The sequence below is a fragment of the Trichoplax adhaerens genome, genomic scaffold (genome assembly GCF_000150275.1).
Source record: "Trichoplax adhaerens TRIADscaffold_7 genomic scaffold, whole genome shotgun sequence".
NCBI lineage: Eukaryota > Metazoa > Placozoa > Uniplacotomia > Trichoplacea > Trichoplacidae > Trichoplax > Trichoplax adhaerens.
The window spans coordinates 1,146,257-1,159,886 of NW_002060949.1; the positions used below are offsets into that span (position 1 = coordinate 1,146,257).

Sequence of the window (13,630 nt, forward strand, 5' to 3'; positions counted from 1 at the left end):
AATACACGACGCCGCAGCGCGGTACAGTACCGGTTCCCAATGTTTGTTACGTAAGCCAGAGGGGCGGACGGACGACCAGTGGCCATTGAGTGTAAATTAATGAGCAGGCTTACTATTTTCTGGTCATTCCACTATACGCTACCACTGAAACCATACTGTATACCACACTGTACAAAACCAACTCAGCCGCTATACTGTACTGTGTACAGCATTTGGATGAAAATCGTGGACAGAATGTGGACAGTACAGTATACTGTACTGTACACTGTAATTAGGAGTACTGTACACTTTGTCACGGACCACTGGAAGGAAATACTTACAACAGGTACAGGCCAGGCCGTACTGTACTGTACAGCTGAGCACCTTTAGGGTCATACAGTAGAGCTCTGGATACTTTGTTACGGACTACTGGAAGGGAATAAATACTTACAGCAGGTAGTGTACAGTACTGTACACTGTAACAGTACAGTACTGTACTGTACTGTACAGCTGAGCACCTTTGGGATCATACTGTGTACAGTACACTTTGTCACGGACCACTGGAAGGAAATACTTGCAGCATGTAGTGTACACTGTACTGTGTACAGTACACTGTACTGTAACAGCTGAGCACCTTTGGGATCATACTGTACCGTACAGTACAGTACAGCACAGTAGAACTCTGTGCACTTTGTCACGGACCACTGGAAGGAAATACTCACAGCAGGTACAGCTGAGCACCTTTGGGATCATACTGTAGAGTAGAGCTCCATCTGGATTGCACAGGAACCGCCAGTCAGTCTACAGTCAAGAAATCTGCAAATCGTCATGGCCGAAGAAGGTGATTGCGCTAATTTATTACTCAATATCACCTGTAATCCATCACCAATGGTAACAACAGCTGATCCTACAAGAAAGAAAGACAAATCCAAGGTGTAGTAGTTGGATGTATTAAGCTGTAGCTTTAAAGTAAGAGTGGCCATTGAATGAATCCACGTGAATTCATTCATGGCAATCTGCATTGATACAACTAGAATATCATAGACTAATTGAAATCATTCAATCAGTGAAAAAAAATCTCGAAGAATAGCATTATAATTAGAAATTTGATTAATTCTTACTCCAAGTCAATGCTATCAAGAATGCATTGATAGTAAGATAGAGTGGAAATTGAACAGTTCTATTCTGTTACTATGAATTATTAATTAATGAATTAATTTGTAGACACCGATCCACTGTCATCCACCAGTTGATTCATTCACTTGCATTGATACAACGGAGTGTCCTTGGTTATGCCTATACCCATGTGGGTATTTTCTAGTAGTTTATGGTAGAATCTACCTTATCTACCTCCACAGTAGGCTTCAACGCACGCGGATACATCTATCAATTGCAATAATGTACTTGATCTACTCTTGAAAATAGCAGAATAATCTGAATAGAACGATGTACGGTATTCTTGATAATAAAGACACTGCACAACATAGCTTAGTCAGCAGTTCGTTCTTCATGCAATGCTTCAGATATCCTGCCCTTTATGGCTCACGTAGACGATCAAATTCATATAGTAAGAAATTTGACTCAATGAAAGTCGATGCTATGAAGCCAAGAATAAATCATAGCCAAGTAGCTTAGATCTCCAATATAATGGATTATTTTATTTTAAGCCTAAAATTACTGTAATGCTTGAGTTGATTCATTCATACTTGTAAGCGTGTATAAACTTTAAAAAATACTATTCCTCTGGACAACCCTTTAGTTGATTCATTCATGCTTAGAGAATACTATTCCACTGTACAATCCTTTAGTTGATTCATTGGAGGCCATACAATTGCAGTACGAGTATGTCATAGCTTCTGCTAGAGTTACGATGTAGCGCTATAATGCAGTGCATTTAAGTACTACAGCACTTCATCGTGCTATTCAGTGCAGTAATTGATTCATTCTAGATCATACAGTTACGTCTATTATTTATAACTAACATTTGCCATGCAGAGGTATGATACAGCTAATTCCACTTTGAAATTCTTGTAGTCATTACGTTGATTGATGCTAAGTTATGAATTGCAATATCTAGGCATTTCTAGTCAGATTTAACACATCAGCCACAGTCAATATTTGATTATTTCCAAAGGATTATGATGGCTTAAACATTAGTATAGCTATATCACGCCAACACGTAGAAGCTATCCATAACTAGGAATTAAGTACACTCAGGCAGCTACAAATATACGTATGTCTTAACTATGCTAGGACGATTGATGTAATAATTGTAAAATTTATTAACGGCCGTAGTATTATGATGTCAGTCGATCAAGCAGAAGTCATTTAGGTTTATTATATTCATACTGTAAATAACAATACAGTAATGTATGCACTTGTAGATCGTAACAACATTTTTGATTGGATCTAGGACGATTAATGGAATAAATCTGAAAGCCTATTAGTACTCAAGCTGGACAATTTTATCGGCGTAGATATTAATTTCAATTTCGTGTTCTGTGATTGATGAATAGGGTAGTAAAAGAGTTCGAACAAACAAAATGGTCACTAAACAACAAGACGTAGCAAAAACACGAACGACCATAGACACATCCAATTTTAAAAGAAAATTAACAGACAATTCTTCTCGGGAAGATATGAACAAGGGAACTGTTCAATCCACTAAATGGGTAGGTCAATTACAGATTAGCTTGGTCAATTCTTGGTAGAATATTGGTATAATTAACAGTCAGTATCAGATCTTGATATGATTAATCTATAATAACAATTTAGCCTAAGCATCGAGCGATTTCCTTGGTCTATAGATATTGTAATAGCAGCAGAATGATTGCTTGGTACTTGACACTATTCTTAGTTCGATATTTTAAGTGAACTAATATTACACCAAATAGAATTCAATCCATTAAATAATTTATTAATTAAATGTATATACCAAAATGACATCAGATAAAATGATTACAATTAGTGCATAGATCACTAATTTCACTTATTTAATTCAATTTATAGATTTCTTCACTATTTACCAATAATCCAGAAATACCTCAAGTACAACGGTAATTATAATACACCTCTACCTGTGTCCTCAGAAAATTGAATTAAAAATGGTTATTTATATAATCTATGTTCTGTAAAATAATCATCAATAAATACGACCGTATACAGTCATTTCATCCTATCATTCTATCGTAGTTCGAAGAAGCTTAAAACTCATCATCAAGTCTTTACTGACGTCGAATTTACAAACGTCGCGCTATCACCCAGATTGGTAGGTAACGTATAACACAATCTTAAAATATACATGTTAAAATATTTAACAGTAAATTACTAATGAGTTATATTTATTTACTAGCAATCATTTCTTGTGTAATTAGATATATAACTAATTATTTTACGATATACTTGAAAGCAGAAATTACATATTACTGCGTTACTTACTGTAATAAACTATGTGCAAATTGTACTATGCATTTCGTAGACAACTTTTTTCGTTACCCTGTAGGTATCACATTTAGAACAACACTTCCATTATCAGAAAATGACATGGTAAAATTTGTGACGTTAATACCAGTGTTCAACACTGCCTCATACACAAACTTTGATACCTTATTATTATAACAACTTACCTTAATAACTTAAAGTAATTAGCTACCGACCAATACCATTTGATATTCTTTTAGTGTACAAAGAAAAGCGATACCGTCAATACTAAATGGACGTGATTGTCTTATCCAATCACAGACTGGAACAGGTACAATTTCTTGACGAAATAAATGATATATTTGCTATCTATAAATTGACCTTATTGTTTGTTAGGAAAAACAATTGCATATGCTGTACCTATTGTCAACAAATTACAAGAACTTGAACCTAAAATTCAGGTACGAATACTTCTCTTAATCCTTCGTCACGGTTTAACTTTTACCCTGCCGCCTCAATCCCTACTATTAATAATTAATATGATGCAATTTATTCTAGAGATCTGATGGCCCATATGCTCTAATACTCTTACCAACTCGTGAGGTTAATCATATACGAGTATATTTTTTCAAATTTGTGCATAAATGATTTTGTAGGATATCAGTTCTGGTACTGGTTTAATAACAATGTATTATAATGATTGAATTAAAAACCATAAATTTTCCGAAACTAAAATTTTTTTTCTTTTTAATCCTTTCAATATAATATAGCTGGCTTTACAAACAATGACCATTTTTAATAAATTACTGAAGGTGTGAAACTATTCTAATATTTATGATAATTTACTATGTGCTTCTTACAAAATGAGCTTTCGTGAATTAGACATTTTGCTGGATTGTACCTGGCTGTGTCACAGGCGGAGAAAAAAAAAAGTCTGAAAAAGCAAGGTAGGCACATTGACTATTTGAATGTAACATTAATTTTATGATATGGCTATATGTAATGTATTTTTATTCTATTAAATATCGCTAATCGTTAAATTGCTTACACTCTAAGAATTCGTAAAGGTATCAATGTGCTGATTTCAACTCCAGGAAGGCTCATAGATCATATTAAGGTTTAAAATTAAAGATGAAAATATTTATATACATCAAAGTAATTTATCTATGTTGGCCGTAATAACACATATGCCTCATAAACGTAGAATACGCAATGTCTACAACTTGATAACATAAAATGGTTGGTTTTAGACGAATGTGACAGGTTAATAACAAAAATTTGGCAGTTATTAGAGGCGAAATTGATACTCTTCTTTGTTTTTGCAAGAACATTTGGTAATAATTTTTCATTTTAAACTTATAATGCAGATTGTTAGATTTGGGCTTTAAAGAAGACATAAACACCATGCTTACTGCTTTAAATGCAGGGAGTGGACAAAGACAAACAATCCTTGTTTCGGCTACCTTAACAGCAGGTAGAAGCCTTAGTATTTATAAATGATTGTACCTTCAAGAAAGCAATACAAATCGGCAATATAATTTTTATCGGCCATAGTAAACAGTTAAATATATCTTGCAGGGGTGCAACAACTTGCTCGTTTGGCCTTGCAAGATTCTTGTTATATCGATGCTACCAGCACCATACCGGAAGATGAATATAACGCAACTACGATACCGGTAACACTAGCGAATGTTTAAGCTACCCTTATAGTTATCGTATCTGTTACATGGAATAAAATTTCAATCTACATGGATACAATTTTTTAGAGTGATTCCGTGCATCAAATACCTAGCGAATTACAGCAACATTATGTTGTTATACCTGCAAAATTAAGATTAATCTCACTTATATCATTCTTTATTCATAGCCATAAGGTAAAATTATTATTATAATAATTATCACTAAAAGAGTGCTGTAGTGATATGATAACGGCTTACAAGAAACTTGTTTAAATTTTATAGAAGAACAAAAAAACGAAATCGATAGTGTTCTTATCAACTTGTGATTCGGTGAACTTTTATTATAACATTTTAAACGAATTTTTGCCGAGATTCTTAACAAATGAGATTGAGATTTCAAAGTTACATGGTAATATTTCTCAAAAGGTAAGTTTTTAACCTCACAAGATTATTTCTTTTATCTCTGTTGTGTTCTAATTTATATAAATTTGTGATTTAATCTACGTGTTGTCCACTTAATACATACAATATGTGGTGTAGGAGCGGACGTCAACGTATAATAACTTCTGTAGGGCAAACCAGGGTATTTTATTAACGACGGTGCGGATCCATAGATTTATTATCGTACCATTTTTGACTGTATACAATCAAAACGATACGTTCAATTATGCTAAATCAGTAACATTTTTGTTCACATTAACATATTAATGTAAAAATGCTCAGGACGTTGCTGCTCGTGGACTAGATATTCCTGATATCGATTGGGTTTTACAGGTATTACAATATTTGTATATTCGTCGTAATTGAAACTTACGTTAAATCCTTGAAATAAGTAACAGGTATTCCGACAATTGTCTTAACTATTTATAGTATAATCCGCCTATTCAAGTTACCGATTATCTTCATCGAATCGGTCGTACTGCTAGAATTGGTTATAAGGGAAAATCCTTACTAGTTTTACTTCCATCGGAGGTATACAGCTCTTGGATAAATAAATATGGGAAATAAAACTTAGGCGTAACTATGATCTAATACTCGTTTGTAGTTTATTTCAAGTTCTTCACTATGAAGGGATCTGGTTGTCATACTGTATACATGTTTAACCTTCTTGATAAGCAAACGTTTAAGCCTGTTTAGATTTATTTAAGACTTAAAAATATTGTATATTAGGTTGATTTTGTGCATGAAATAACGAAGAAATGTGATTCTAGGTACTTTTAATCTTCATTAAAATCTGATGAAAATTTTCTGCTATTTACATAAGCAATTTCTAAATCGCTGATTTTTATTGTAAAGCTTTACAGAAATCGGAATGGACCAACTGTTAATTAGTCTAATACCACCGAAAAGAAAAAATATGGTATAATTGATACTGAACAAAGCATATGGATATCTTTATGTTACATTATTGCCTTGATCATATTGAACGTTAGAAGTAATAAACTAGCCCACAAGTGTAAACCTACATTAGCAATAATTATAATTATCTTTAATTAATACTGTAGTAAAAAGCCATATGCGTACATAATTACCTAAGTTCACCATTTAAATCTCTCGACTGCAGTTGAAATAATTGACAATATTTTCGTCAAAATGAATTTAACACTCAATGCTCCTTAAATACTTGTAGTCTTATCAGCTAGCTGCATCAGATTTGCAGATGTCAATCGAAAATTTTGTTAATTCATCGGCTGAACGTAAGACTCAAGCTATCTCTGGTAATTATATTATCACTGTATGGTGGATGATTCTAAGATATTGCCTTTGAATCATCTTACTTATCACAATCTTTCTTTCACAGCCTATCAATCTTACATTCGTGCCTATGGAACCTTCTCTAAATCTCTGAAATTCATTTTCCATGTAAGAAATCTACATTTAGGCCATTTGGCGAAGAGTTTTGGACTACAAGAAGCACCATCTAAGATCAAACACCAAATTATTACTAATCCGGTAAAAAAAAGAAGGTAAAGATTACGATATTAGTTTTAATTTCCCGTTACTTGAAAAAATGAAATAACTCTAATCTTTTGTCCATCTCTTTTATCCATATAGATAGTAGTAATCGGTTTATTGGAATGTTTTGATGGATTACTATATACTATATATGAATAGTAATGTGAATATAAATACAAGGTTATAAGAAATTCAGTATTTTTATTCGAACATCGCATACCACTATTGTGTTAATAACTACACAAGTGCGTACAAAAATTTAGTTATTTTAATTACAATTTTTGTAAAATAAAATTGGTATATCCTATTTTTTACAATGATTTTAAAGTGCACTTTGTGCCTGTGGTACATTTTTTAATTCACCTTATAAGTAGTAGTATAATTGATGTATAAATATTGAAGCTAAGTTTAGTAGTTATTACTGAATTATACAAAGTTATAATGGTATCAAACTTTAGATATGACCTATATTAAAATTTAATAAATGCACATTAATGTAAACGAAGTATACGCGATAAATCAAGCAATAATTTTAACCACTAACATAAATACTGTTCTACTTTACACAGCAATCAAAGTCATCATCAATGAGACTATCATTGATATGCATTGCTGCAATCGGTATCTCATACTTCGTACTTAAATCAATTAGTGATAACATATATCCAATAGAAAACAATCATGATATAGTTACATTACGGTAACTAGTGCATTGCTAAGAATAGTATAAAGTTTTGAATATTGCATAAATCTACAATATGTGTATAAAATCTTTAAAATTATATCATACGATATAGAGAAATATCGAAAATATATAATCTCAACTTTAGGACACACATAGACGTAATAATATTGGAAATTAGCAGTAAATAAAAATTCCGTAAATGATATTAGAAAATCGTAATTTAAGGAGATAATCGGCGGATAAATGTAACTTACTATACCTAAGTAAAGGACTACTAATGGATAAAATAAAGTATTTTATTAGAATCGGTTTTCAAGTAAACGTTACTTGATGATGAAAGTCTGTTTCATTTATCTTTATCATCTGTTTCATTGCTGGCATGCTTACTGATATCATTCATGCTGCTCTCCCGAATTTCTTTAAAACGTCGAATAATCTTTTTCCAATCGACAGCATCAATAATAGTGCTATTAAACTGTTGACTGGCACGTATGTTTGCAATATTCGGATGAGCTGAAGAACGTCGTCGCATAAAATTACGTATAACGTTATTATTTGGCGCTAAGCTATCCATTGACCAGACATCAGCATCCAGTACGTCTTCAGAACTTTGTGTACCTAAATCGGTGACGCATACATCACATCTTCTGCGAGCTAAGACGCGTAAGTATTCGTAAGCCTTAACAAATAAATTTAGTGGTGCTGGCGTGGAAGCATTACGTTGCATAGAGCTTATTAACTTAGCACGCCCAAATTTCCATTCTACGTCCGATTGTCGTTGAATTCTTTGATATGTATCGCTCATCATAGCAATCAATAGATTGATAAGGACGATGATAGAGATCACATTATAAATTCCAAAAACAAACTTAACAGCAATTAATACACCTGATGGAACACTAGCATTATTTGGTGAATAAATATCACCTGGCAATGGTAAAGCAGATAATTCATTTAAACCAAACAAGGAAAAGAATAATAATTCAAACATAGGTGCAATGCCAGTTACTGCTTCTGTACTTTTAATTCTTGGATCGACTGGTTTATAAGCAGTTGCCATCATTGCCGCAAATCCAGCGAGAAAAATACTCAAGACAACAAGAAAACGCAATAAATCTTTCATCAGATCACGTATAATAATGCCCCACGGCCCAAACAAATGATGAAAAGTTAAGTAATCCAATAATAGGATAAAGCATAACATCATTGCTATACCAAATAACATATTACGTGTATAGAGTGCTTGATAGACAGCCGCACCAGTTAAAAATAAACCACCCGTAATGTGAGCTACAATTGCAGCGAAAGAAAATACCAATACAATAGTGTATATCCAGCCAAGACCAGAGTGATCGCGTGTCGATGTTAATTCCGTTAGTAAATAACCAGATAGCCATATTATTAATATTATCTCTGACCATTTAGGAACTAAAACACTAACATTAGGAAACCGATCTTCTAATTGTATTGCGCATACAAATAGAAACCATATGATTAGAAATATATGTGAAGCAAGATGTGACATTAGGCGTATGATTGGAATTTTGTTATACTTATTTTTAAGCGGTAAAGATAAATAAATCCATATTATTGGACAGAGGATAAATGAAAGCATTAGAGCTAAGTATTTCCAATTACCCCAGGTCAAACCACCTTTCCATGTGAAACTAAGGTATTTTTGAACCGCTGGATGAGCAATGACACGCTTTTGTTGACATTCCAATAAAATATCAAGAAATCTAGTTTCGCTATCATCAGTTGCTTTGAGTAATGTTTTAGTATTGCCATCAGCAGTTGTTAGCTGCAATAATTCGCAAGCAATGTTTTCACAAAAATTACTCATAGCCACTAATTCTTGTGCTCGTTCTTTTTCTTTACGTGAAATTGTTCTAAATTGCTGTGATAGCTTGACCGCCGTATGGATAGGAGCTGCTGATGTTGTTATAAAATCTATAATAACTTGATTATTATGCGATTTACCGCATGACATTAGATCGAAAATAAACTGCAGATATCATTGAGTATTTTTGTAAATAGCAACCAGTACCGGTAATAAATAAATCAATCAGGCCATAAGTATAAATGAAGAAATAAAAGCAAATTAGAAATTATGTAAAGGAGGTACAGCAAAAATACTGTAACATCTACCTACAATATTATATATCCAATTTATCATTTTGATTTAAATTGCAAAATTTATCTTACATACCTTCTTATTGTTTAATAATTTTTCTGTATTATGAGGTTTAGTAAGCAATAAAGAAACAACTTTATGATGTCCATGACTCGCAGCGTAACATACAGCAATTTTACTCTCCTATTTGATATAAATAGTTGGGGTATTAATGTCACAATAATTTAAATGAAATTTAAGCTTCACAAGTAGAGTAGTATGCAATATAACATCCCACAGGAAATAAATATCATGATACGATGAACGATTGCAATTTTTATGCACCTTAGTTTCGGTCGTACTGGCTCCTGAATCACTCAGTAACTTCACAACATCTAAATGACCAGACTTTGCAGCATGATGTAATGGTGTCCACAAATTCTATTAGATAATCCAAAAACCAAGATTAGTAAAATAATATCAGCGATACCCTTATACTGATTTTTTCCGTCTTAGCAATATGATACCCCTAATGTAAGACACTTTTTAACGTATTATTAGCTAGGATACATGAGACACAAAGTGTCTAAACATCAGAAAGGACATATGTACGGTGCTATCTGGAGCTTACTTCATCCATGGCATCAATATCAGCTCCCTGACTGATCAATAGTGCTACCGTCTCGTAATGACCATTACTAGCTGCATAATGAAGGCAAGTTCTATTATAACGATCACGAATGCGTAATTGAGACGTTGATTTACTCAACAGCAAGCCGATAACGGATATATTGCCATTATTGGATGCTAAATGAAATGGAATACTGCCAGATTCGTCTGTTGAGGACTTATATTGAATCCCCGATGAATTCAACAATAATCGGGTGCAGTTATCTTGTCCTGATTGAGCGGCTAGATGTAAAGCTGTCATTCCTTTTTCGTATGGCATCCTCCAAGAAACAGCATGTTTACTTCTTGTTGGAGCCTGATGAGACACAAAATAGTAGTAGTATTAACAGTTAAAACTAAGATAGGAAATATTTCGATAAGTAGTGTATTTGGTCATAACTATTTTCACAATTATCTGATATCTAAGAGTCTAGTTTATAAACCGTTCCTAGATTGCGAGTTAAAACTGCGAATACTTTATAATCTCATTATAGAATTGATAACAGTATCAATTAAAGCCTAAATTGTACTTGTTAATTCCACACACATTAGGATAGCCGGAGCAATATACTCGTAAGACGAACGTTTTACTTAATTAAATATGGTTAAATTTGAAATGATAGATATTATTAATGTACCGGTATTGCTATGCAATCTAGTGCTACACTTACAGCGCTGGGAGTATTAACAGGAATATAGTTGATAATTTCTTGTAAAAATTCAGGCTGGCCATGTTGTGCGGCAACATGCATTGCTGTTAATCCAGTCTGTAAAAATAAATGAATGACTATTACTGACTTATATCTATTTTCCAATTCCCAAATGTTAAATTATCGTTTAAGTATACATTCAATTAATTAATATTTTTAATAATAGTAATCAAGTGAATATCAAATATGTACCTAAAGATTGCATACTGTATATGAAATGAAATTTAGCAAGCTCTTACCAATAAACTAGTTGCAGTTAATGCCATCTTATCTTTTAGACATTCTATTATATTAACGTGTCCAAATCGAGCCGCAAGATGTAAAGGAGTCAAGCCATCCTATATGATTATAAACATACAGAACATTAAACTGAAGTGAAAAACAGGAAGATGCAAGTATGCTACAATAAACAAGCGAAGTAAATCATGAAACTAAAACCAAAAATCCTTTCGGATAATTGTCTCTATGCCTATTTCGGTTAAAACAGATATACTCGTGCAATATTACTATTGAGTTATAGCATAATAAAATAATTAACTAATAAGAGATTAATTATTAAATGTACACAAAGAAGAGTATTAAAACTCATACTATCTTACACTAAATTGATGGTTAAACTTTATCATTTTTAAATAATAACTCCTAAATATCACACGAAAAAGTAGACAATACTGAGAAACGCCATTCAGAAATGAACTTGCTTAAATTATGAAATTGTAGCACGTATGACATTAATTTGTATTTCACATACAGAGGTCTCATCAGTTGGCAGAGCTCCATTCTCGATTAAAACCTGAACGATCTCTGCATGTCCTTTACCAGCAGCCAAATGTAAAGCAGTTGCTTTTCTTTTCTACAATATTTATTAACAGATTCGTGATGGAATAGTCGTAATTAAATTATAAATTAACATAACTTTTAATCTTGTGTCAAATTCTATCACAGAATAACGCAATAATTGTACCTTATCTTTTGTAAAAATGACATTCTTAGAATTGACTTTTAATAATTCCTTGATTACACTTAAACTTCCTTTTTCTGCTGCAATATGTGCGCATGTTGAGCCATCCTATAAGTTAGCAATATATATTGTGACAAATGCAGATGATCACCATAAAAATAAATAATGTTGATATGAGTGCTTAAAAATTACGGTAATTAAGGGGAATGCTTTCCTCTGTACAGTAATCGTTACTAATTATAACTGGAGCAATTATCTGTGAGCATGTAAGGGGGTGAAAATAAATCCTTACTTGGCTGGCTTCATTAATAAGTTTAGGAGCTGAACTCAAGAACAACTGAACAACTTCAGAATGATCTTCCTTGGTCGCCAACAAAAGTGGAGTTTCACCATTCTATACCGGAAATAGACGTCATTTGATAACAATTAGTGCATTAAAATTTGATAGTATATACTGGAAATTTCCTCTAATTCCATGCATTATATACGAATTATCCTTTACATACGCTATCTACGGCCGATGGATCCGCATTAAAGTGCAATAATTCTCTGCAGACATCCAACCGACCATTTTCAGCAGCATTGTGCAACGGTGTTCGTTTATTCTATTTAAAAATAGAAGAGTGATTTATATATGAGTACATAATGATATAAATATAAGTATTTTCATTTCTTCAGTAGTATCTTAGCGATTTACAATATATCCTATATCAGTCTATTACATTAACTGTACTTAAATTATATTATCAGATACAACGATATACATTAAGTAAAAATTTACCAAAGTCATGGCATCGCAAGCTGCTTTGTGTTTTTCAACAAGAAGCTGAATCATATCTTTATGACCGCTGCTAGCACTTAAATGTAATGGAGTTTCGCCACTCTAAAGGAAATTAATATTATAGCCGGAAAATTAATTTACTATCACTAAATCATTTTATATTATTTTTTACTTAACTATGTAAGTTATGATTTAATAGATAACCTACTATTGTAACAAAACATCGATTAAATACCTTTACTAATTTATTCTAACCTTTGTTTTACTATTTACGAATGAACGATTATTAATTAATATGTCAGCCACTTCAGTATGACCATTGTCGGCTGCAAAATGGAGTGCTGTCATACCAACCTATTTAAATAGGGTTGAAATATATTGTAGATCAGCATAGATAAAAATTTGTTAATCATAGCTACAAATATGTAATATATGCATAGTTTAACAATCACATTGGTTTAATAAAATTAATACTGACTTTGTATTATACTTGGCATGCGATAATCTACATGCTAATACATGCAATATTTTGTATAGATGAATGGAATCGACAATAAACTTACTTCGTTAAAAAGATCAACACGAGCGTGATGAAGTAGCAATAACTTTACGATATCTTTATATCCATGTTTTGCAGCGTTCATAATTGGAGTCATACCATTCTAATTAAAATTGTA

The 13,630-nt window shown here is 32.5% G+C and overlaps 1 protein-coding gene across 1 annotated transcript; it reads left to right on the forward strand.

The window, feature by feature from the left end:
- Positions 1 to 807: 807 nt before the first annotated feature.
- Positions 808 to 7,193, forward strand: TRIADDRAFT_57895 (uncharacterized protein; the record flags this gene model as incomplete). Its single annotated transcript, XM_002113913.1, has 19 exons — positions 808 to 912; positions 2,496 to 2,651; positions 2,989 to 3,035; positions 3,172 to 3,247; positions 3,482 to 3,525; positions 3,660 to 3,730; positions 3,796 to 3,860; positions 3,958 to 4,002; positions 4,170 to 4,211; positions 4,282 to 4,346; positions 4,767 to 4,873; positions 4,978 to 5,075; positions 5,166 to 5,273; positions 5,361 to 5,504; positions 5,802 to 5,852; positions 5,949 to 6,050; positions 6,709 to 6,796; positions 6,880 to 7,031; positions 7,134 to 7,193. 19 exons carry the CDS (start codon positions 808 to 810, stop codon positions 7,191 to 7,193), a joined length of 1,626 nt encoding a protein of 541 aa, XP_002113949.1.
- Between the last annotated feature and the right edge of the window lie 6,437 nt (positions 7,194 to 13,630).